A 25,428-nucleotide genomic window follows, 5' to 3' on the forward strand; every position below is an offset into this window, starting at 1 on the left:
CCATATTACATAACAGCCCAAATAAACATGCATTAGAACAGCAACACAATCGTTCTGTCTGCAGTCCATGCACCACCAGAAATACCCCTCATCAGATTCAAGCGAGCTTTACACTTATGCAATATATACATTATACGCTTCTTCCTAGATTTCCTATCAGGGCTGTTGTCTATCCAGACTGGAGGTATGAGATGTAAATGTAACCCAGTGAATGAATTCTGGCTTTTGAATACTGAACTGCAGCTAATGGGTCCTCTGGTTTGATTTTCTTGGGTTCCAGCTCATGTGGGCATTGTTAGGAACAAGATTGCAGATCAAATGACTAGGAAGGCTATGGAACATAGGGACACTGACCTTGTGTTGCCACATAGTGTTTGGATGTTGAAAATTGGATTAAACAGACAGTGTTAGGTGAGTTCTGAAGGAAGGAGGGTTTTCTCTTTTTGTCCATTATTGGAGGAATTTTTAAACTGAAAGGGCGGCAGAGGCTGGTTAGTCTGTTCAGAATCTTGGCTGGGCATTGTACTCTTCTGAATGGTTTGTGCAGAGCTGGGAAGATTGATTCTGGGTGTTGTGAGGTTTGTGAGGTGGAAGTTGATCATGTTCTGTGGGACTGTTTGTGGTATGCAGAACACAGAGAGCCTCTCCTTTGTAGGTTTAGTGATTTGGAGCTTACAGACTTGTCAATGGGGACTGTCCTTTGGGAAAAGAATCTCTGGGGTGTGGTGTTAGAGATTTCATGGCAGTTTGTGAAGTCTGTGGGGCTTCATGAAAGGCTGTGAATGAAGAGGGATACTGTTGCAAGTAGGTGGCAATAATAGACCCTTTGCTTAGCCTTGATTCAACAATACACCCTAGAAGAAGGAGGAGAAGTGGGACAGAGAGAAGACAGCTGCTGAGAAAGGTGGTTAGGCAGTTGAAGGAAGAGCTGGAAGCTGAAGTCAGACAGTTTGGAAGTGGCTTGCACAGTGTAATGGGAAAGCCCAGATAATGGCGTAAAATATGCTGAAAACATTTACATATGCTTGGATTTGCTTAGATGCTTAAGATTTATTGAAATAGTATATAAATCTGCTTTATGCATAAGATCCAAACAGTAAAATGAGAGTTTAAAACTGCCCCCTTTTTTCTCCATCTCCTGACTAAAGCTGTACTTTTCCTGAGAAACAACTACAACAGACATAGAGTTAACAGGTCTGAGCAGACAGCCAATGTGTCATGTTAACTGTCGATATGAAGTAAGAGGAAATCCTTATATGGTGAGGTTAAGCTGAATAGTGAAGAAAGAAAGACTCACCAGGAGCATCTGATGAAAGCCTGATGAGAAGTAGCAAAAAGCAGATAAGACCAAGGGAATTTGCTTTCCTGTAGATTAAAAAAAAGTGTATAAAGAGCCAGGTTTTATAGCACTCAGGACCCGCTCAGCTGTGTTGGAGTGGGGGCCAAAGAAAGCAGGAGAGAACCATACATCCATGACATCTGATGGATGGTGTACATGACATGTATGTCCATGTACTTTGTAATTTTGGCTCTGTGATATGACTTAGAGTTTAACCCAGTCCTTCAACTATTGTAACCTGTTTTAACTAAGATGTGCCTTCAGAGTCTTATACTTTGATGTTAAATGGATATCCAGCAACTTCTTTCATGCTGATATATATTTCTGCTTATTTTGTTTCTGCAATGATGGCTAAGGCCACCTAGAATGCATTAGAATGCAGACCTTACTCTTTCAACAAGCCTTTTAAGTAGAGACCTTATCCCAATCTGAGTCTGTTTTGGAATTGCTTTTTAATATAATTTTAAACCTTTTTTATTTTTACAGATTTTTAAAAAATGTTTTAAAAGATGTTTTGTTTTAATATGTTTTAATGGTTGTTTTGTTCTAATATGTTTTAAAGTCTGTTTTTATTATGTTTTAAAGTGTTTTTAGAGCTTTTGTTTGCCACCCTGGGCTCCTACTGGGAGAAAGGGAAGGATATAAATCGAATAAATAAACAAACAAATAAATAAAATTTTATTAGTTGTAGTGTGCAAGATATAAATAAATAGCATATATTATAAAGACTGTTCTGCTGTATGAAGTCTGATTCCCAAATAGAAAAATTCTGGTACCTCCCAAGAGTCAAGAATTCTTGAGTGGAGTCTCCTCTATTTTCCACCTACGCTAGACGATTACTGTTGATAATGTGTGAGTTTAGGTGACCTAACATTCAACATTCAAGGACTTTATGTTGACAGGGAGGAAGGGAGAAAGCAAGAACCCTCGACCCTGTGCATTCACTGGCAAGGGGCTACTCTTGCCAGTAACAACAGACTTGGGAAACCTGAGAAAAGCCAAGACCTGAAATCACTGGTTAGAACTGAAAAAAATTAGGAAGAGAGCTTGGGTCTCAAGAGGCTGAGAACCTGAGGCAACAGAGATTGCTGAACTAGGGTGAAGACTGCAGCAGACGTCTAAAGAGACTTCGCAGAGAAGTGGCTGTGGACGAATTGAAAACTGCTAGTGCTTACTTGATGAGTGTTAAATGGGGAGGAGTGATATAGGGAAAATGGCTTTAGTCTGATTAGGGGAGGAACTGAAATTTGTATTACTATCCTCTTAAGGTGAAATATGCTATACACTTCTTATTTAAAGCATTCTTATTTAAAGCAATGGTAATACAGTGAAGGTACCCATCTAGTTCATTGTTTCTCAACCAGTGTGAGGGATGTGTTTCCAAAAATCTGTACATTATAAGTAAAAATTTAACAATATTAAAATATAAACTGTTATGTTTGGACAGTGAGAAGATTGTACACAGCTTATTACTTAATTTGCATGCCATTGTGGGAGTGCAGTAGTTAGGCATGATCTCATGAGCAGGCAGCATATGATAACCGAAGCTGACTCTTTTGACATTTTAAATTTCATGTGGATTTTTTAAAAAATTGAATATATATTTTTAAAAAATGTTAAGTACTTCAATTCATTTTTATTAAGGACAGCATTATGTTTATCATTAAAACTCATGATATTTCTAACCTTTTGGAAATTCAAATAAAATAATTAGGAGAGCCAGGTTTGCAGGGCGGCATTAAATTTTTATGTTAGCTAAAAGCCATCATAGATTAAAAAAGGTTGAAAAACACTGATCTAGTTTATTAAGTAACAGTACATACAAACATTGTTGTCTGTTAGCAGTAATAACTATTTTAAGAAAAACATAGTTTACTTTGGTTTTACTTTAATATTTAGATCTCTGTGCTATTTTATCCCATGCTTATCCAGAGCTACTAGTGTATAAACTGAGGTTGAAAATGAATGGTATTGAGATAAGAGGTGGCATCAGTAATAAAGGGTTAGGAAATATTTTAAAAATGCATAGCTAAGGGGAAAAAACTAATGTGTGAGCAAAGATGTAGTTGTCTGGGTTTGCAGGGGGTTGTAGATCCTTTACTTTTTTGGGAGCAGGGTCCCAGCTAGGGCTCTCCTTACATACCAATCAACATGAAAGGAGAGCATGTTAGCCACTAAGAAAAGTCCTTATCCTTTTGTGCTAATTGAAGCCAAACAGAGTAAAACGAGATGAGTTAGCCACCAAGAGGACTCTTCTCAGTAGTTATCACACAGCCTCCGTTTTCATGCTTATTGGCTCCTTGGGACATCTGTTGTAGTGGAGGACAGCAAGGGAGACGAGGGAAAGTGGAAAAGAGGGTGTGGCTGTAAGGAGGCATGGTGTGACTATCATTAAGAGACCCTGCACTTCTGAATTTGCCACTGCACTACTGTGTGTGAGACACCCCTCCATAAATATGGAGTAGTAGAGGGATTCTCCACAAGTATGCATTTGTTCTCAGTAGGAACATGTCACTGTCCAAACAGAATTTACTGGGACATCACTAAGGACAAGTGAAGACTTCTCATTGCCCTCACTCTGAAGATGAGGCAGAAGAATGAGGGAAGATATCCCTGTTGCCAAGGCAATGAAGACACTTCCCTTTCAGCCCCATAATTTAGTGTGAAAAGAATGAAAGCTGCATTGGAAAGGATTTATTTATTTATAAAACTATTTGCTTATGTGCATATGCACATGATTGTTTGAAAACAATCCTTTCTAATGCAATGTTGTGATCAGTCTGAGGTGGAGGGGGCTCATGTGCTCATTGCCTTTAACAATGGGGATGGAGTCTTCTTTGCATCTGCATGCTAGTCTTCATTTATGTTCTTAGCTCAGTATCCCTTTTTTCTTACGTGTGCACCCAAATTGTACTTTTTTCTCCAGATAATAACATAGTTTTGAAAATGCCCACTTTTTTTCAGGCAAGAAGCTGCTCTTGATTTTTAGCAACTTTTCCTGAAGCATTTACCCAGACATAGTAATAGATAAAATAACAGAAAGTAAATTCAGTACTGTAGTTCACTCAAGGGATTGTGCTTGTGTTGGTAACTGCTGCAAAATAGCATGTTGATCTATATATGTGTGTGTGTTTCTGTATTTAATATTTTAACATTAGGGAGAGCTTTCTGGTTTGCCATATTTTGTGTAAAAAAATTTTTTCAAACTGAGATGACACCATTTCAATAAACTAGACGATTGATGCATATTTTCTGATAGAAGCTGATTTGATTTACTCAAAACATTATAAATAGCTGTACAATTGGAATCTTCCATTTTTACACCCTGAATTCATATATTTTATCATATATGTGAAGAATAAGGGGGAACTTACGTATCTTGGTTACAATGAATTTCTGGGATGCATACCCCAGAACATCTAATGCTTGCTAGGGGTGAAGAAACCAAACTATCCCAGGTATAGTTATGTATGGAGAAAAAAAGCAGCTTTGCTAGGCTGCCTTTCAGCAGGGAAAGACTTATCTGCTGATTCTTTCCCCAGTGTGCAAGGAGAAAAAGGATCCATGGTGCTTCTGAGAAATACCCAGAAAATTACTCAGCTTGTCTCATTGTCTGATCTCTACGTGTGGGGAGTATGTTTCTCCTCTTGCCAGCAGTTACAATAATTGCATAGAGTTCAGTGCACAATCCTCAGGCACAGATATAGTGACAACTCACTTAGGCAATCTTTGGGTTTGAAGTGGTAAACCAGCTGGTCCAGACTAGTGTGGTATCCAACAATGGACCGCTCAGTAGTAGCCTGTTGTGAGAGATTTGCGAATCAATTTGAGGGGGATATTATTCTGATTCATGCTGAATTGGTGTGATAATTGATTCAGGCTTGTTGGAGGTCTCTAGAGCACCATTGGATTATACCTTGGAGGATCAGTTTCAGTTGTTGCAGCCCAAGGATGTAGATAGGACACTTGCAGCAATGAGACTGACTACGTGCCTTCGTGATCCCTGCCCATTAAGGGTTCATTAAATTTAGTAAGAGGGGATTGACTAGATGGATCCAGAGAGTTGTAAATGCCTCACTGGGGGGGGGGATTATGCCTACTGCCTTGAAAGAGACATTGATGCAACTCCTCTTGAAGAGGTCCTACCTGGATCCAGAGGTTTTAGAAAATTACTGTCCAGTCTGTAATATTCTGATCGAGAGAGTGGTGGCCAGCCAGCTGCATTCATGCCTGGAGGAGGAGATTATCTAGATCCATTCCAGTCGGTTTCTGGCTCAGATTTGCCACAGAAATAGCCTTGGTGGCCCTGATTGATTACCTTTATCAGGAGAGAGATATGCCAATGTGACCCTTTGGGATCTCCTTGAGCTCTCTGTGGTTTTTGACACCATTGACAGTGGTGTTCTTCTGGAATGACCCTTCACCACCTCCACCTTGCCTGTAGTACCAGATGAGGGGAGTACATTATCTGTACTTCCTAAGTACACCTTTATGTATAGCAAAGCTGCTCTCTTTCCCCAGCCCATGTTATAAATACCAGGCAAGCTTCACCTTATGTTCTTTTCCTAAGGCTACAGCTATGGGTTAGCCTCCTTCACTGGTTACTGTAACTCAGAGGTCCTTTTCACTGCCACCATTTGATGCTTTATACTATACTCTTGTTTATGTTTTGCCACCTTATATGCCCCTTAATAGCTGGGCAAGAACCAGTTGCATTTTTGAAAGCAAACAGATTTATTTAAATAGATTTTATTTTAGTAAGATTACTTTGGGTTGAGGTACTTAAGCATGTGGTTTCAGTTATATGTTCCTCATTCATATTTATTTATTTATTTATTTAAAACATTTCTATGCCGCTCTATCTTCGAAGAAGCTCAGAGCGGCGAACAATTCCGTGATAAAAAATACAATGTAAAAACAACAGTAGCAGCTAAGAATACCCATTTAAAACAACGTTAGATAGTAAGCCCTATACAATAAAATGATCCTAATCATCTCATAGGTAAAAGATTTCCTAATCCTTAATCCGGGTTAAAAGCAAGACAAAAAAGATGTTTTAACCTGGCGACGAAATGCAGGGAGTGAGGAGGTTAACCGTGCCTCTATAGGCAGGGAGTTCCAGAGTCTCGGGGCGATAACTGAGAACGCCCTGTCTCTGGTTCCTACCATATGAACTTGGGTGGAAGAGGGTATCTTAAGGAGGGAGTTATCGGAGGACCTAAGAAAACGGGGGGGGTATAAAAAGACAGCCAGTCGGATAGATAGACAGGGCCCAAGCCGTAAAGGGCTTTAAATGTCAACATCAGCACCTTGAATTGAGTCCGGAAGCAGATCGGCAACCAATGCAGATGTTGCAACAGAGGAGTTGTGTGAGCACGAATATTGGCTCCTGTTAGCATTCTTACAGCTGCACGTTGGACCAGTTTAAGCTTCCGAACTGTCTTCAAAGGCAGCCCCACGTAGAGTGTGTTGCAGTAGTCGAGCCGGGATGTAACTAAGGCATGAGTTACCCTCATCAAATCAGATAACTCTAAAAATGGGCACAGTTGGCGGACCAGTCTTAGCTGGGTAAAAGCGCTCCTGGACACAGCAGCAACCTGTGCTTCCAGGTTCAAAGCCGAGTCCAGAAGCACACCCAAACTGCAGACTTGGGTCTTCAGGGGGAGTGTAACCCCGTCTAACACAGGTACATTCCACGTTTCCAGGTTAGCCTTGCGACTGACAAGGAGTATTTCTGTCTTGTCTGGATTTAATTTCAACTTGTTCTTCTTCATCCAATCCGTCACTGAGGACAGACACTTGTTTAGGGGACGAATGGCTTCCTTGGCTTCAGGGGAAAAGGAGAAGTAAAGCTGAGTATCATCAGCGTATTGGTGGTAACGAACTCCAAACCTCCGGATGACCTCACCTAGTGGTTTCATATAAATGTTAAATAACAATGGAGACAGGATGGAACCCTGTGGAACACCACAGGTCAGCGGCCAGGGGGCTGAACAAGAGTCTCCAATTAATACCTTTTGAGATCGACCTTCCAGGAATGAGCAGAGCCAGCAAAGCACAGTACCCCCAAGCCCCATCCCCGAGAGGCGATTAATAAGGATACCATGGTCGATGGTGTCAAAGGCCGCCGAGAGATCCAGGAGAATCAACAGGGACACACTCCCCCTGTCTAATTCCCTTCGAAGGTCATCCACCAAGGCGACCAAAGCCGTTTCGGTCCCGTGGCCAGGTCTGAACCCAGATTGGAATGGGTCAAGGTAATCCGTTTCCATTAGGAAGCGTTGAAGTTGACTAGACACCACCCGTTCCACGATTTTACTTAGAAAAGGTAAGTTGGATACTGGTCGATAATTGCCCAAGCATGATGGGTCTAAGGAGGATTTCTTCAAGAGCGGTCTCACGATGGCCTCTTTCAGACATCCCGGTAGGGAGCCTTGTTGGAGTGAGGCGTTAACTACTCCACAGACCCATTGAGCCAGACCTCCTTTGGCTTGTTTAATAATCCATGAAGGGCAAGGGTCAAGTGGGCAGGTGGTAGGTCTCATTCCTCCAAGGAGGTTGTCTATATCTTCAGGTTGAACAAGTTGAAAGGAATCCATTTTAATTGGACAGACAGAGGCCGAAGGTACATCCATTGAGACTGCATTGAAATTGGCTTCTAAGTCGGAGCAGATCTGATCGATCTTATTCGCAAAATAAAAGGCAAACTCTTGACAGCGATTTGGGGAAAAATCCCTGTTATCCCCAGGGTCAGCTGGGTTAAGCAAGTTTCTAACCACATGGAATAATTCAGCCGGCTGGTTAATGGCTGATGAGATGGAAGCTGTAAAAAAGGCCTTTTGAGTAGATCGTCTAATAGTTGAATAAATTTTTGAAAATTCTTTAATGACAAGTCGATCAGATTCGCTTCGAGTTTTCCGCCAACGTCGCTCTAGCCCCCGACGAGTGCGTTTCATCACCATCAGTTCATTTGAGAACCATAAGGCTGGTTTTCTTCTGGAACGCACGAGGGGACGCTCGGGAGCGATTGTGTCGATCGCCCTGGTCAGAGAACTGTTCCAGAGATTGACCAGAGTATCGACAGAATCGTTTACTTGGGAGACAGGGAATTCCCCAAGGGCTGATAGGAAACCATCAGGATCCATCAGTCTCCTGGGGCGGACCATTTTAATAGGTCCCTTCTCCCCCCGGTGGGTATGAGTTGCAGTTAGCCTAAAGCTGACTAGGTGATGGTCTGTCAATGACAACGGGGTTATCAAGGGATCTACCACTCCTAGAACCTTGTCGTCCTTGTTGGCTCATGTTTAAGCTGAGTCATTCCCCATGTTGGGAATGGGTTAAAAGCTATGCAATTAGTCAAGGACACACAGCTGCAACTGATCTAATCTACTGGCTATAAATTAGAAGCCTAGAGAGCCAGGCTGTGTGGGGGGAAAGTAGGAGCATGTAATGTTGGTAAATGTATTTGTATTTGATAAACTGCACGTTGATAAAGATTTCTGTTACTGGCACGAAGCTGGACTGTGTCGGAGTTCTTCATTCCTGTTTGCTGCCTTACTGGAACTGTTTTGGCTGTAAACCTCTGTGTCCTGTGCAGCAAGCTAATTCTGCCTTGCCTGGGCAGGACTAGAGCTCAACAGTCCTGTCCCGCATAAAAAACAAGATCGAGGGTGTGACCCGCTGTATGAGTAGAGCCTGTTATTAGTTGAAATAGGCCCATAGTAGACATTGCTGCTATAAAGTCTCAGGCCTCTCCATGAAGTGAAGACTCTGCGTGGATGTTGAAATCACCCAGAATCAACATCCTGGGAGATTCCAATAATAGGTCGGAGATCAATTTGGATAGTCCAGATAGAGGGACTGCTGGGCAGTGGGGAGGTCGATACACCAGTTAAATTGCTATTTTGGTCCACCCACCGAGTTTCAAATAAAGACACTCTAATCCTGGAATTTGCGGAAGAGGGTACTTGGTAATAGGAATGGAGTCACGAAAGACCACTGCGACTCCCCCACCCCGACCCCCAGGTCTAGCCTGTTGGTGTACACAGAAACCTGGAGGGCAGAGATCGACAAGGTTCACCCCGCCTAATTCATCTAACCAGGTTTCTGTAATACATGTCAAGTATAAGGTTCACACATCATCTTACTCATTATCTCAGTTACCAGAACCAAGATAAATTTGCCTATACAATCCCACTACAACCCAACTCTCATCCATGCTACCTCCAGAGACCAAATACCTATCTCTTTCAAACATCCAACCCTATCGATCAACTGACAAACCTTCAAAATATAAACCAGTCATCCCACATTCACCGTCAATCACATGCAGCATACACAACATTTCACCCACTCATCCCCCTCTCCCAACACTCACCACTTACCATAACAACCTCTTAAACATAACTTGCCATATATATGATAATAAAACATCATCAAGCATTTACAATATAGCATGGAACATCACAGTACTGCACTGCAGTGGTTCCACTCCTAACTGCCATACTGCTACTAGAAAGTAGTAACACAAAATTGCTCAGCTCCATGGATTTTGGGCTGTGGAGTCCCACAAATAACTATTCTGTCTCTTATATGTAAACCATTGGGAACTCTCATCCAGGGATTTGGAGTATGGTGTCATCAGTATGCTGATAACACCCAGCTATATGTCACCAGTCCATCTGAATCAGGAGAGGCTGTGAAGGTGTTGGACAGGTGTCTGGAGGCAGTGATGGGCTGGATAGGGACCAACAAACAGACTGAATCCTGATAAGACAAGTGCTGTGGGTGGGTGGTTCCCATGTCTGGGAATTAGGTGTATGACCTGTAGTCTTGGAGTACTTCTGAATTTCAGCTCGTCACTAGACTCCTAAGTGGCTTCTGTGGCTAGAAGTGCTTATGCCCAGCTAACACTGATGTCAGCTACAGCCGTTCCTGGACTGGGGTAGCCTGGACCAGGATAGCCTGGCCTCAGTTGTTCATGATCTGGTGACTCCCCATCAGGACTACTATAATGTGCTGTATGTGGGGCTGCCCTTGAAAATGGTCCAGAGGCTGTAGCTAGTGTAGAATGCGGCTACTAGGCTGGTAAGTGAGGCAGCCCCATGGGACCATCTGTCACTGGTCCTGAAAGTGCAGCACTGGTTTCCAGTTAGCTACTGGTCCCAACAGGTTGTTAGCACTAGCATATAAAGCCCAAAATGACATGGGACACAAGTATCTAAGAGTGTCTTCCACAATATCAACCATATCAGACCCTATGATTGTCAGGAGAGACCTTATTGGTGGTGCCACCACTGAGGGCAGCCCAGTTGGTGATGATCTATGACAGGTCCTTTTCAATGTTGGCTTCCCATTTGTGGAATGTCCTCCCCACTGAGGTGCATCTATCTACATCACTATTAACTTTCAGGAGGAATGTGGAAACATTCCTGTTTACCCTGACATTCAATGTCTGAAGAGAACTGTTACTGGTAACCTGAAAATCACTGATAAAAGAATGTTTTTGGCTGTGTTTTATAATATTTTAAACTGTTTTATAATATTTTAACTGTAGTTTTAGAATATTTTTAATTGAAATTGTGCTTTGGAATATTTTTAACTGTTTTTAGTATTTTTTTCTTCTTGTTAAACGGTTATGTTTGCTGCCCAGACCTCCTTTACGATATTATTATTGTTGTTGTTGTTATACATTTCACTTCTATACAAGAACCGCTGCAACTATTGGTGATAGGAATGCCCAACACCTGTTGATGTGGATTGGAAACCGGTCCAGTTAGAGGACAAAAGAGAAAGGGAGGCACCAGTCCAGCCAACAACAACAAATGGACAATCTCAAGAACACATGAAAGACAATGCTATTTATTGTTAGTCCAACTCTCTCTCTTTTCTGGACTGACCCAGCAACTTGCCTGTGTTTGTAATGAAAGATATAGAAAGAGGCGCTTCCCCTCCATCCTTCTCTTCTTTGCCTATCCCCGGCCATCTTTTGAACAGTATCGTGCCAGTCACTTATACACAGCAGCTTTTTAGCTTAAAATGCAAAGTGATTCTACATTTCATTCTTAGCTACTGTATATCTCAGACAAACTAGGATGACTGATCTTTATATCATTATTTGGCTTGATGAAAAAATAAAGCATCTAGTCCAGTGACCTGGGTCAGTTTTTAAACAATGGTCTAATACACTGGATTATGAACAAGCTGTGTGTCCATACTCCTTTTTTGTCCTTCCCTATACCGCTAATCCTCATGTACCGGACTTCAGTCCTTTTTAACCGGGATTGTGAACCCCCAGTTTCTTGTGATAGCCAATCCAAGAAACTCTGGCATAATTGGTTCTTAAAACCTAAGACATACCTCACTGTTATATCTAAACTGGGCAAGTGTCTTTAAATTGACAGTAAAAGTAATTCTTTATAGAGCAATCCTATGTAGATTGGAGATGGAGCCCCCAAAGTAGAGGAAATACCATGTCAGTAGGGTGGAAGGTGAAGGTTCTATTCTTCACCTTTTAAAAAAAGTTTTCCCTTTCCATTGTTCCTCTATTCCAGGGGATTGGGAGAGTTTTGATTCCAGTAGCTCCAAAGCCTTTTCCTGGTCCACCCTGGAATGCCTCCTTTTTGCCCTCTCTGCCATGTTTTACAACATGGAGGCATCCATGGCTGAACCTCTTGCTCTGTCCATGTGTCTCCCTCTCTGCTTGCAAAATCCTATGGCCCTAGAGATCAGAAAGAGGGGCTTCGCTTCCATCCTTCCCTTCCCCCCCCCCAGAGACCATAAGAATGTGCCCTAAAAACCTTAAATAAGTTCAAAATATTTCATTTATTAAGACTGTGATCAGGACCAGCACCAGGCATGATTGGGCCCTTGGGCACCAGCCTGCCCCAGGCCCACAGCCCCATCAAGCCAAACATTGCCACCCGATACAGGTGCTGCAGGGCTTAAATAAACCCACCTGCTCCACCTATCTGTTGTATCAGCGCATCCATGCAGATGCCTGTCATCACCCAGGATGTTCACCCCTTAGGGACACCCTCGCAACCTGTTCATGCTAATGTGCTCATGGAACAAGTAAGTGGAGCAGGTGGGCTTATTTAAGCCCTGCACCATCTATATCAGGGGTCCATGGGAGATCCCTCTTTGCAACCTACGGCAGTGTCGGGTTGCTAAGTCCTGCAGCCCAACACTGTCGTGCCTGATGCTCCTGCAGATCACTAAGTGGGAGCTTCACCGTCCCACCCTAAGGAGGGCCCCCTTTGGGTTTCAGGGCCCTCAGCCAGAACCCAACCTGGCGCTGGCCCTGACTGTAATTATAAGAGTGCCTAGTCATAAGCTCAACTGAATTCATGGGAGACTTAAGAATTAACTATTTTTTAAATCGCAGCCTTGCAATGTGAAATCTTTTAGTATTCATTTTTAGTGTGCATATGAAAAACCTGCAGCCATACTGATGTTGAAAATCTGTACACACTTTATATGGGAGTCAATCCCACTGAACACAGTGGATTCTTTTTCCAAGTAAACATGCATAGAACTGCAGTTAATCAGGTCAATGTGTTCTATTTGATATATTCTTCGTGTAAAACTGATCTAGATGGTTTGAGAACATGGTGACAATGTGATGCAAAGTTAAAAGATAAATAGGGAAGATACAGGTATGGATTATAGCAATTGCCAAATTATTAATAAGTTTCTCATTTGATGAGCAGGTATGCATCTACTGTGATTATCTGCTATGGACGTGCCCATTTATGATGCATAACTTCAGAGCAGCACCATTTCAGAAATGGTATTTTCCCTTTTTCTACTTGGGTTTTGCACAAACACCCCAAAAGAAACCCTCCCCAAACAGTTGCTTCCCCCCCCCGTAGATTTGGCTTATTTTTTTCTGTGTTCTCTTTTCACAGATAGTGATTTTTGCAGACTAATTGCAGAAGATAACTCCTGAAAGGGAATGTTCATAAATCACTGTGTGTGAACCCGTTAATACATTGTGAGCATGTTAATAGCAATGCATTTAATATTGGCAGAGCTGCTCTTCATTTGTAGCTGAGGCATTTTTCATATAAAAAGAAATAAATGCTAGCATTATCTTTAGGACCAAATCCTTTTCTTTATCTCCCTCTTTTGCTTATTTTGATAAACTGACACTTGAAGGTTACCACTTAATTGATCAGATCCACAGAGGAATTTCTGACCCTTAAGTGATGTTATTTTTGGTTGCTGCCTTTTTCTACGCCGGGCAAGCCCCCTGCAAAATAAATGGCCAGTTTGATAAGCCTAAATCCTTCAGTGTTCTTAATGTTCAGGGTACAGAAAATAAAGCAAAGGACCTAATAGATAATTAAAAACTATGAATTTACTCACTTAAGCGTTAATCAGATAACTGTTTTGAATTCACAAACTAACACGAGAATGAATGATGTTCTTTAAGTATGCATTTACATTTATCTGACCAAATTCATGCAGACTTGGCCGTATGCAGAAGAATTTGCTCAGCTATACTTTATCTCTCATTCTTTCCTTGTTTATTTCTGCTGCAAAAGGATGCGGATGACAAAAGGAGAATATATAAGGGATCCCCACTGAGATTCAGCTCTATCAGTTATATATTATGCAGACACTATTCTGCTGATTCTATCTGATCCCCAATTCTCAATTCCTTGTTTTTGTTTCTATAAATATCTGTGGCCAGATTTCCAGTTGAAAAATGACTAGGACAAAACCAGAAACCTTTCCCATTTAGTAATCCCTGCTAAAGAGTTCCTCTCTCCTTTCATACTGTGACATTCTCAGTGTTTTAAAAATCTAGGGATGCAAGCAGTGCTATTTTACTGATAAGAGAGTAGGGAATGGACTGAAGGAATAACTTTTGTAAATATTTCTAAAGTGATTTTTTTCTAAACAGTTGTTTTATACCCCATCATCAGGATATTTGCATTTCACATCGTATCAGAATAATCTGTCATACTGTTATTTTTCCCCCCTAGACCCCAATGCTTTGGCTGGACAGACTGGACCGGACCACGCTGTTATAGGAGGGATAGTGGCTGTAGTTGTCTTTGTCACACTATGTTCTATAATTCTGCTTGGTCGATATCTGGCAAGACATAAAGGTAGGCTAGATTTAATCACAATGCAGTCAACTTCCGTAGCAATATTTCTTAGTGATTAGTTTTATCCTGCAACACTTTTTAAAAATATATTTTCTAGTCTCCAGGAAAACTCAGCTCTGATGTTGCAGCATCAGGATTTTTAGTGAGATCCTGATTTTTACCCAATTTTACAGTTGGATTAACTGTGGTAAAATGACGTCTAGCAATCTGCCCAAGGTCACAAAGGGAGGCAGTAATTCTGAGAATCAGACAAAAGAAAAGACAGTTGGGATATTGTGCTATGCCATACAACAGACTTCCACAGCTTCTTAATTGAACAAGTTTGTCAGATCCACATTCTATGTAAATAGGCAATCAGATAAGAGGCAGATAGCTGTAAAAAAATCATGTCAGGGAAAATATTGAGGATTAAATTCTGAAGTCCTAACAAAGCTTTTAACCCTTCTAGGAAAAAGTGTACTGCTAATGGGCATGTAGATTTTAGACACCCCCGCCCGATGATTTAAGGACAAAAAACAGGGCTACTTATTACACAAAAAGAGCATACAGGTGATGGAAATAGACCCTCTTCCTTCTCTAACCTTTCCACCCTCTTTCCTTAATGTGCTCAAACAACCGAGCACAGTGGAATATGACAGGAGAGGGCTTAGTTTCTTTGCTCCATGTGCTATTTTTCATATGATGTTATTAGGAGATTTGAGCCATGTTACATCTGAATCAGGAAAGGCTGTGACTGTTTTAAACTAGTGCCCAGATGCAGTGGTGGGCTGAATGAGAAGCAGCCAACAGAATGAAATCTCAATAAGACAGTGACTCTGGATGAACAGTTCCCAGGTCCAGGATAGTTTATCAGTTCTGGATGGGGTTGCGCTCTCTCTGAAGGAACAGGCATGTAATTTGGGGGTGCTCCTAGATTTACCTATGTCACTACAAGCCCAGGTAACCTCCATGGCATCAACTTAGATTGGTATGCCACTTAGACCGTTTCCTGGACAGGAATAGCTTTGGCCACCATGATCTTTGTGTTGGTAACCTCATGACTGGACTACTGTAATGAGCTCTGTGTGGGTCTTTGTTTGAGACTGGAGCAGAAGCTGCAGCTGATGCAAAATGATGTGGTCTGATTGTTTATATATTTCTTATATTTATATACCACCCTTTGTCAAGAGACCCCAGGGTGGTTTCCAACATAGAACATAACAATGTATGTTAATACATAAGTACAAAAAACTCTTCTTATAATAAGAAGAAATACATAATAAAGTACAAAGTCTGATAACATATGTTAATGCCTTCTTATCACAAGTACAACTGCAATACATAATATGTCTATAACAGAAACAACCCAAGAAATAAAAGAGGGGAAAATCAGGAGCAGGGTATATAAAGTTAAACACAATGTACAAGTACACAATCCTCTCTATACAAAGCTCTTAATCCCCCCCCCCGGCTGCCCTCACAGAAAATGACAGATCCTCCCAGCTCTCACCTGGGAGCTTTCTTCTTCTTTCAGTCTTTATAACCTGGGAGATCTCCATTTCCCTGCCTCTCACTCAGGGTCCTTCCTCCGTGTGCCACTTTCCTGTGGGTGCAGTTCTTGGCCCCCCAATGGCATCCAAGAAGGGAAGACAACAAAGGGGTAGTTCCCTGTGAGGTCTTCCCTTTGAGGTGATCCCCACTGTCACTGGCACATCACTGAGCAGCCCGCTACCTGCAGTATGCCCAGCTTCTCTCTCCCTATCCTGAAATACACCCTCAGGGTGGATAGAGTCCAATTTGTCTGCCTCGATACAGCAACTGCAGATAACTAACACCATCCATGCGTGAAATCCCAACCAAATTAGTGTTAAAAAATAAAATCAACAGTCTTAGAGGGTAGTTTCAGTTATAAAATGCAGAGAGTAAAATGATTATAGTTCACCTTCCTTTTCTTTCCCCTGATAACCTGGTTGCCAGCTCCTCTGCTGTTGCTGTCAAGATGTGTTTCTTTCTAACTGTCTGCAGCATGCCCGGCTTTATTTCTGCCTGTCCTGGAAACACAGTCTCAGGATGAGTTGGGTCCAACTGTCCCACCTCTGCACAGCGACAGCTAAGTAACACTGCCCCATGTACCAAATTGCCATTAAGTTTGTGCAGACAAAAAGTCTTACACGGTAGCTGCAGTTGCGAAGGGCAGGGAACAAGATGTTGGAAGCTCACCTCACTTTTTCTTTCCTTGATAAGCCAGCTGCCAGCACCTCAGTTGCTGCTGCCAAGGTGTTTCTTCGTCACTGCCTGCAGCATGCCCAGCTTTGTCTGCTTCATCTTAGATAGGTGGGGTCCAGCCGTCCCACCTTTGCACAGCAGCCGCCAATTGACATCAGTAGGTAGAGCACCTGGATATGTGCAGGTGTGCTGAGGGAACTGTACTTGTTGCCAATCAGCTACTAGGCCATGTTCAAGGTCTTGTTGCTAACATACATAAAGCCCTGAATAACCTGGGCCCATGTTATCTGAAAGTTTGCCTCTATCCCCGTAAAGAGCTGTAAAATCACATAGATTGTCTAGGGAAATTGTTTTCAGGCTGCCATCACACCCTACAGAAAATCCACATGGTGACCTGAAAAATAGGCGTTTTCCACTATTGCCCCTGAATTGTTGAATGCCCTTCTCTCTGCTGCACGTGTAGCATCATCCATCAGCTGCTTCAGACAACTTGTAAAGACATGCATTTTTGTCTAGGCTTTCTCTGACCCGAAAGAGTGGACCCTGTTATTATTGAATTCCTATGTTTTTTTCTGTTTTTATAATACTATTTTAATTTTTATGTTGTATCTCTGTTTTTATGATACCTTTATTATTTTTATGTTGCAGTTTTATATATTGCTTAGAGATTTTTAAATATTAAATGGTTTAGAAATGCTTTTATAAACAAGTTAAAAAATTACACACAAATCTTTATACATAAATTGACTAGGCACATACACATATATACATGTGGTTGCTCTGCTCTGTTCAGTTTAGGCCTCAAACATGTATTAAGATCTTATTCCTATATAGATGTTAAAACTAAGTTTGCAAAAAATTGTACAGTTTGGCTATTACTATTGCGTTCTCATTTCTCTTCATGATCACTCCACTCCCTATTAAATGTAATCTGTATTATTAGGAGAAAGGTTCATATACTTTGACATAGACAGCTACTGAAGTGTGCTCCCAAGTTCTTCTGATATTTAGAATATTGCGTACAATAAAGCTCTTAGCCTAGATTTGCAAAGGCTGTTGTGTCAGCTAATTCATACAAATTAATAAATATTTTTTTAAAAAAAATGTAATGAGTTATCTTCCATGGAAAAGACATTTGTCATTTGAACAGTCTATGCAAAATATGACACCTGTGTTCAACTCTTTTTTGGGAGGGCAACACACATATCCCAAGCTCCAAAATAACACACTTTTCCATTCAGTTAAAATTGGCTGTTTCAGACACCACAGGCTACGAATATGTTGCAGTACAGATCCAATATTTGTTTACTGGCAAATAAATCCTTATAACAGAATACCCTCTACTGGATCAGTGTAACAGAACAAAACAGAATGTAGCACAACAGCAGTGTATGCGCATATATTGCCGCAAATATTAAAGAATGGTGTCTCAGGTTTAATATTCCCAATGTAAGTGGGAATGGGCAATGGGCAAACCTAGTGTAGCTATTGTAGGGCACAATGCATTCTGCATTAAGCATCTTTAATCTCTTGCTTTCAATTGAAAAGTTTTGCACAATTAACATTGCTCCACTGAAAATCAATCAGACTTCAGAGTGCTAGTTTTGAAATTGCAGAATCTACTGCTTGGTTGAATTGTAGAGATAAATAAAATTTCCTTATGAGAAAGAAGCAAAATAATTAAGAGGCATTTTCCCCCAAAGCTTCTTGTTAATGAATTTTTGATAGCTGAAAGTGCAACATGCCTTTCTATGCTGCTTGTATATACTTTATCATCATACAAGGGCTATGATCTACAATTACTATTTCCCCAAACTAGAGTATCATGCATACTGTAAAAGTTCATTCCGCTGTAAAGAAGTGATTTTTTACCCTGAACCTCACCAGGACTCATCAGAGAACCATGTGAAAAGTATCATACCCTAACATTTTTCTTTTAATACATTGTTTCCCGCAGGAACATACTTAACAAATGAAGCTAAAGGAGCTGAAGATGCACCTGATGCGGATACAGCCATTATAAATGCAGAAGGCAGCCAAGTCAATGCAGAAGAGAAGAAGGAATATTTCATATAGATGCAGACTTAGGTTCTCTGAATATTACTCACCATGCTGACTGCTGGAGAAAATTGGCTCTCATCTTTCAGAATTAATTTTCCCCATCTTTTTTGCTACCTTTATTAATGTACACAATTGCTTTCAAGTAGCCAGTTTATACCAACAATCAGCCATGGACAGCATTTTTCTTTAATTATGGTACCATTCATAATGCAGGACATTTCTTATTGCCTAATCATCATATCCATTGCTCTCTTAACATACAGTGCTTGAATATACAGCCTTAACAATTTTAATCATCATCTGTTCATGTTGTTAAGTTTTTCTACATTTTTAAAAAATGTCACATAGCATTTCTTTTCTGTTTTATTTTATCATGGTCCTTACCTGTATTGCACCAGGCCATTTTCATAGCAACTGTTCTTAAGGTGAGGACCCAAATGTACTTACATAAAACATTACAAGTAAAATTAGAGGTTTACAAACAATGTTTTATATATGTCTATAATTCAAAAGCAGCCTAGTTTTGAAACATTATGCCCTAAGAAACACCAACTGAAAGCATTCTAGTATAATTTCTTGTGTGTTTGCAAATGATAGCAAAGGGATATGAACAGACCTTTTATTTTAATGGCACATTGGTACTAAAGCAACTTCTGGGTGGCAACCGCATCATGCAGTCTGTCTATACAGATCCACAGAGATGGATTATGTAGCTCCCTTTTGAAAATGTTTGTCCAGCTCTTTAACTGCATTTAGGATCATAAATCTTCCATATCTATTTCTGTAATTTCTGTTGTTATTTTAATTTATTTTATTCACATGGGCTCACCTGCCTTCTTAAATTGGACATGTTCACGGGGCACAATTGCAAGGCATTTTAGTATCTGTATATAGTGCATATAATAAATCCAATTAAACATTATTTGATACATATTTAACTTTTGGGACTGTAGGTAAGTCGGTCACAAGTAAGCATTTTCTAATGTCCATTATATCCCTTTAGATATGACTTAAATTAATATTCTGAGTAGATAACATGTATTAGTACTTTTGTCTGTATGTCCTAGCACTGTTCAGCAGCAAACTTTTCTAGTTCCAGTTATTTTTTTCTTTGTTATACAATGGAAGCACAATGTTATATGGAAAGGTAGTTTTAAGCTAACAACCAGTGCACAGCCTCAGGTTTTAAATTTCAACCACATTAATGATTAACGATTAAGTTGCTAAAATATTCAGTATCTAATTTGGCAGTTCTAGAGCTGCTTATCAATGTTAGATTTGCCAAAACACAAACAATGAAGTGTTACAACAAAAAGTTCTATGTTTTGTGTATACGGTAAATGGACTAATTCTTTATATTAAATTCCTGTCTATGCATTTTGTGAGGTACAAACTTATGTCACGGTGAATGATACAGAATATCTGCCATGCTTTTAGCTCCACAGTAACAACCTCTTTTTGAGATAACTCTCAAAATGTGGAGCAAAATGACATCTTAAAAATAATAATCACAGGTTCTAAATCTACCATAATGTAAGCTGATTGGCTTGATTCCTCTTCCAGAAAAAATGCAAAACATCACAAGATGAGCTTACTGGTCCCATGTCAGAAAATTCAAAACAATAATGCTGTTCATCTCCTAAGTGCTGCACCTTAAAAAAGAAGAAATATTTCTATATGGATGCTACTACTGCTGAAGTCTAAAAGCATAATGGCCTATTGTAAAGGGTTATCTCCTGGGATTTATTTTTTGCGTCAGGGAGAGGGGAGGAGGGAGGGTAGTATTTGAATATGACATCATGTGTCACAGTAAATGGAAATCAAAGCTGTTGTGTCAGACTATTTATCAGAAGAGTATACACCATTTAAGGACAATAGTAGAGTTTTTAAATTGTTTTTGTTGGAAAAAGAGCATTTACCTTGTTAATTTATATGAGAGAGGGAAAAAAGAAAGACCATCAATCAAGCAGCACTTTTTCAAAGTATACAGAACATAAATAATATGATGTGGTTGAGTGTTAACATAATAAATCATATACAGTATGACATTTTAAAGAAATACGTCTGCATTGATGTGATTGCATGCTTGTTTTTACCATTCACTCCAAATCATCTGTGGAAAAAAATGCAATAATATGCTAATATAGTATGGTAGTTTGAGAGAATCAGGTAGGATCTACTAGACACATTGAAGCTAGTATAGGTTTACAACATAGTCATGTCTTTTCAAGAAATACATTTTTTTTAAAACTGGCAACAGGAATTAAGCTTACTACTTCTAGGAAGAAAAGGTGTTCATCACAGAAGTTAGTTGTAACTACTATTTCAAAAACTGATTTGTGGAACTAATGTCCAGGCCAGCAAAGCACTTAACTCTGTGCTTAAATGCCTTGCTGCATTGGGATTAGGTTTACTGAAGTCACATGCCCGTTAGTGCTGTATTCACACTAAATTCCATTTTGCTTCAATTATATAGAAATACTGCCTACATTATCCGCCTGCTCATCACTGTGAAGTGAGATTTTCAAACATTTGGGCATCTTTAGATGTAACCATTTCAAAATGTCTTGTCAGTGTAGCATAAAGAAAGCACTGGAACTTGCAATAGTACAGTAGATAGGAAATGGACTGTTAACTTTTTCTTGTGTACTCAGTTGCAGTCGATTTTTAAAATATATATTCTGCTTTGCACCTTGAGATGTATTTTACAACAGGCCAAAAATAGTGTGGAGGTACACCATGTGGTGTTAAGTCAATGGATAATTCTGGCCTACCATCACTGTCTATCATCTGCATTCACCCAGTTAAATCAGAGGTTCTCAAACTTCTCAGAGAAAAAGGGGGCTTTTGAAAGAGAACAATATCTTCTCTAACAAATGATACATTCCATAAATAAAACAGACTTTTAATAAAATGTTCCAGCCCTATCTTTAGCACAAATTCAAGCAATATTGTACCAGGATGTTCCAATACAGATAGATTTTTAATATAATTTATTACAGTTTTAAACCTAACTGACTTCAGTGACCCAATATAAAATCTCTTAAACACAGAGTATAATTCTAGCAATGCTGCCACAAACACTCTTTGCACCGGTATCCTTGGATCTGTGTGGATTTTGCACTAGCACCTGAGCAGATCCCAATTAATTCTGCTCCCTCTTTTAGTGCCTTTTTTTACCAGTGGAGACTGGAAAAAGCATGAAGAAGCCAACTGGAGAAAAGGAAGGGAGACCCCATCACTGTTCTCAAAATGGTTTTAGTCCAGTATAAATGGGTGGGAGGTGGCTTGTTGTTACTAAAAACTTCAAGGTATAGTTTTTTCTTCTTGGCTAGCCTCCAGCTTGCTACATAACATAAATGCTCAGCTATTTGGGGGATGGAAGCTTACCCTTTCCATAAGTTGGGTGTCTGGTATTGGTGAATTAGGCCATAAGAAGAACACAGATTCACAGGCGTTACAAATGCACATTTTTTGCCAGATTTTTAGTAGTCAGTATTATCTGATAAGAGCCAGTGTGGTGTAGTGGTTAAGGTGTTGGACTACGACCTGGGAGGGTTTGAATCCCCACATAGCCATGAAGCTCACTGGGTGACCTTGGGCCAGTCACTGCCTCTCAGCCTCATGAAAACCTATTCATAAGGTCGCCATAAGTCGGAATCGACTTGAAGGCAGTACAATACAATATTATCTGATAAAGTTTTTCTGTTGGTATACATCTGATGCCAGTTTGAGAACCCCTGGTTTAGATTAATATACTGGGAGCAAGGCACCAAAGGTCCATGGAAGTGATTGCTTAATTTACAATAAATGACAGATATAAATAATAAAGGCCCCATGGGAGCAATCAAGGAAACTGTGGAACATGACAGTTCTCTTTAGGATTGTATTTTTTATCATCAGTCCAGGGTATCAATTTATTGCCAATTTTCTCTTTAATATTTGTTATTTTCTTTTGCTGTCATTTTTATTTTTAAAAGTAATACAATGTGGCATCTCACAATCTATGGGTGAATCATCTTTCCATTCTTATATGTCATTAGCAAATCCAAGAAGCAGGTGAAGAAACCTAAAATGAAACATTTACCATTTTGTTCACATTGATTGAAGGCAGATCATCTTGCGCTGAGATTTCTGCTATAAAGGAAACAGGAGGAAAACACATTTTTCTAAATAAACCGGTGAAGTGGACTTTTTGAATATGTTCGTCATGATGTAGGATATCTACCTATCTATATACATCTTTCAGCAAGAAGAAAGGATGGGAGCTTATATAATTTATGATTGTAAAAGCACTGAACCATGTACGCAGACGTACATTAGGTATTTTGATCGTGACAATATGGTTACATGTGCTTCCATGTAACATCACAGTTATAGTGTAATTTAGTGCCACTTATTATAAAGTGTTACCAAAAGGAAAATAGAGGTCTTACCTTTACCATTCTGTTGAGTAAAGGTAATTCTGATAAACCTAAAAACATGAGGTTACAAAGAATTGTCATGGTCAAGCTACAATTTTCTCCAAAACTTTCCTTGAGTCCTCCAAGGATCCTAGCTTCTCATTCATTCGAACTGGTAATTTTTAATGAACATACCAAAAAACAGAAAACAGCTACGCAAAACTTCTGTGAACAGGCTGCCTCAATATACAGAAATAACCAGAGTAATACTTTGGGTTAAGTGGCACAAAGTACACACTAAAAACTATGCAAACATATAGGTGACTACAGTGTACTCACATGTAAGTATCTTGTACTTTCACTGTATGGATATTGGAAAACCATGTATTTATAATATGCATTTTGATTAGTTTATAAGGAAGGAGATGAGTTTGCAATTTCAAGAATGAACTACAAAAATACATACTGAGCATTTATCCTTAAATACATGTATAATCCCTACCACTTCCAAATAATATTTACTTTATTGTAAGCCATATTTTCCTTGAAACCCAACCACCATTCCATTGTGTCTCTCTTCGTATTTGGGTCCCATGGGAGTCCTTCCCAACACCTTTGGGGCAAAGACTTCAATGCTGCTAATAGCTTTGCTGCCAGCATTCTGTCTGGGAACACTGCTCAGTAATCTATTTCTAGTCCACCAGTACAAGGTTGCTCTTTTTATCTTCCTTGCGGGAGCCTTGCATGCTAAGATGTTGAAAAGTATTGCCATTTGCCCTAGTATTTTTAGCTTCAGCAATGGAAAGAGAGCCACAGAGAGAACTGCATTCTCCTGACCCCTATTTCACTGAAGCACCTCACCTGAAATTTCTGCTATTTATTTCCCAATAACGTCAGGTAATCTTACATTGTGAGTACAAAATGCTTCCATCAAACTACAGAGGATGCCTTTAATGATAAAGTTAACTTTTTTCCAAACATGAAATTTTATATCATTGATCCTTTTCATCTCGTCATTTTTTCCATCATACCCTTCCAAAAGCAATGCATTGAAAGTAGTAAGATAACACAGAACAATCACAGACCCAAGAAATATTGTTAAATTGAACACTGCAAAACTCCCGAGCCTCTCCTACTATAGTTTTCCTTCTCTGTGTGAAGCACTATCAGTATTGTCCAAGGCATTCAATCTGCTTTCAGTTGCACAATTTTAACTAGTTCCCATAATAAATGTGTGGCGTATTTGGGCCAGTTTTTGTTGGTTTAGAGTTGCTCGCTCTGTCTGTCTGTCTGTCTGTCTCTCTCTCTCTCTCTCTCTCTCTGTATGTGTATTATGCTCTGGAGTTGCTTTAAGCATTCAGAGTTTTTAGCATCAATGTATCTTTACCCATCTGCTTACTTATAGTACACTCTGATCTAGGGTTGAGAAATATGATCTATGAGTAGCTTATGTGCACAGGAGCCCATGTTGGGTTCTCCTGGCACTGTGCTATGGGTAGGAGTTGCTTGATAGCAGGGGCATTGGGGAGGAAGATGATGATTTGACATCTATATAGGAAGCAAATGTGTCTCCCATTAAAAATAATGACCAGCATTTTGTGGTGAATATGTATTAATTCACCTGTGGCCATAAGCTTGTTGGGGAGAGGGAGGGAGGAAGAAGCTCTACTGAGTCCTATGCTAATTCCCTCACATCACAGCTGTGACCACAAGGGTGGTGGACGATGCCTTTAGTTTTTAATACAAATGTTAATATCACATTCATTTCAAAATGAATTTTTAATATAATTATTCCGTATTTTAAATAATTATTTGAATGAAATGCATTTTACATTTAAACCACAGATTACAACATTCCTGAATGTATGGAATTAAAAGGTGAATGAAACCCCCTGCAGCTAGTCTACCTTCTCTACCAGTCATTCTAGCTCTTTTGTTTGGGAAGAGTACTGTCAACATAAAAATTATAAAGGAAGCCACTTTCAACAAATAATAGATTGTTCTACATTTGTATGTGCTTCTGTTTCTTTTGAATATTAGTGGAACCCCTTCTTTTACAAGAAGCTGCTGAACTAGCAAGAAATCTCCACACTACAGTTAGCCATTGTAGAATTTAAGAATAGTCGCCATTGCATCCAGCATAGCTCTCTTTTCCTGTTAAGATGGTGGAGGCTGATGCCAATGCCCCAACACTTCATCCCAAAGGAGGATAGGACAAGATGATGTGAGGGGCTGAGGGGTCAATGCCTCCTAGGCTTTTATCTGAATTTGCTCAGTTTGTTAGACCCACACTCATGACCTT

The 25,428-nt window shown here is 39.9% G+C and overlaps 1 protein-coding gene and 1 long non-coding RNA gene across 6 annotated transcripts in view; one reads left to right on the forward strand and one right to left on the reverse strand.

Moving 5' to 3' along the window:
• Window positions 1–20,833, forward strand: part of CADM2 (cell adhesion molecule 2) — an 844,740-nt gene extending 823,907 nt beyond the window's left edge. For 3 of the 4 annotated variants that reach the window (XM_061627959.1, XM_061627960.1, XM_061627962.1), the window contains 2 exons: window positions 14,332–14,457; window positions 18,620–20,833. In XM_061627959.1, the coding sequence (XP_061483943.1) occupies window positions 14,332–14,457; window positions 18,620–18,738 (245 nt within the window). In that variant the 3' untranslated portion in view covers window positions 18,739–20,833. The remainder of the gene's footprint in view (window positions 1–14,331; window positions 14,458–18,619) is intronic. The other variant, XM_061627961.1, reaches the window with a different exon arrangement.
• On the reverse strand, window positions 14,001–23,191 carry LOC133385278 (uncharacterized). Of its 2 annotated transcripts, none has more exons than XR_009762841.1 (3): window positions 23,160–23,191; window positions 22,811–22,860; window positions 14,001–14,441 (listed from the first exon to the last, which is right to left on the reverse strand). It is a non-coding gene; the product is annotated as an uncharacterized LOC133385278 (long non-coding RNA). The 2 variants fall into 2 exon arrangements; XR_009762842.1 differs by lacking the exon at window positions 14,001–14,441 and adding an exon at window positions 20,562–20,836.
• Between the last annotated feature and the right edge of the window lie 2,237 nt (window positions 23,192–25,428).

The sequence above is a fragment of the Rhineura floridana genome, chromosome 5 (genome assembly GCF_030035675.1).
Source record: "Rhineura floridana isolate rRhiFlo1 chromosome 5, rRhiFlo1.hap2, whole genome shotgun sequence".
NCBI lineage: Eukaryota > Metazoa > Chordata > Lepidosauria > Squamata > Rhineuridae > Rhineura > Rhineura floridana.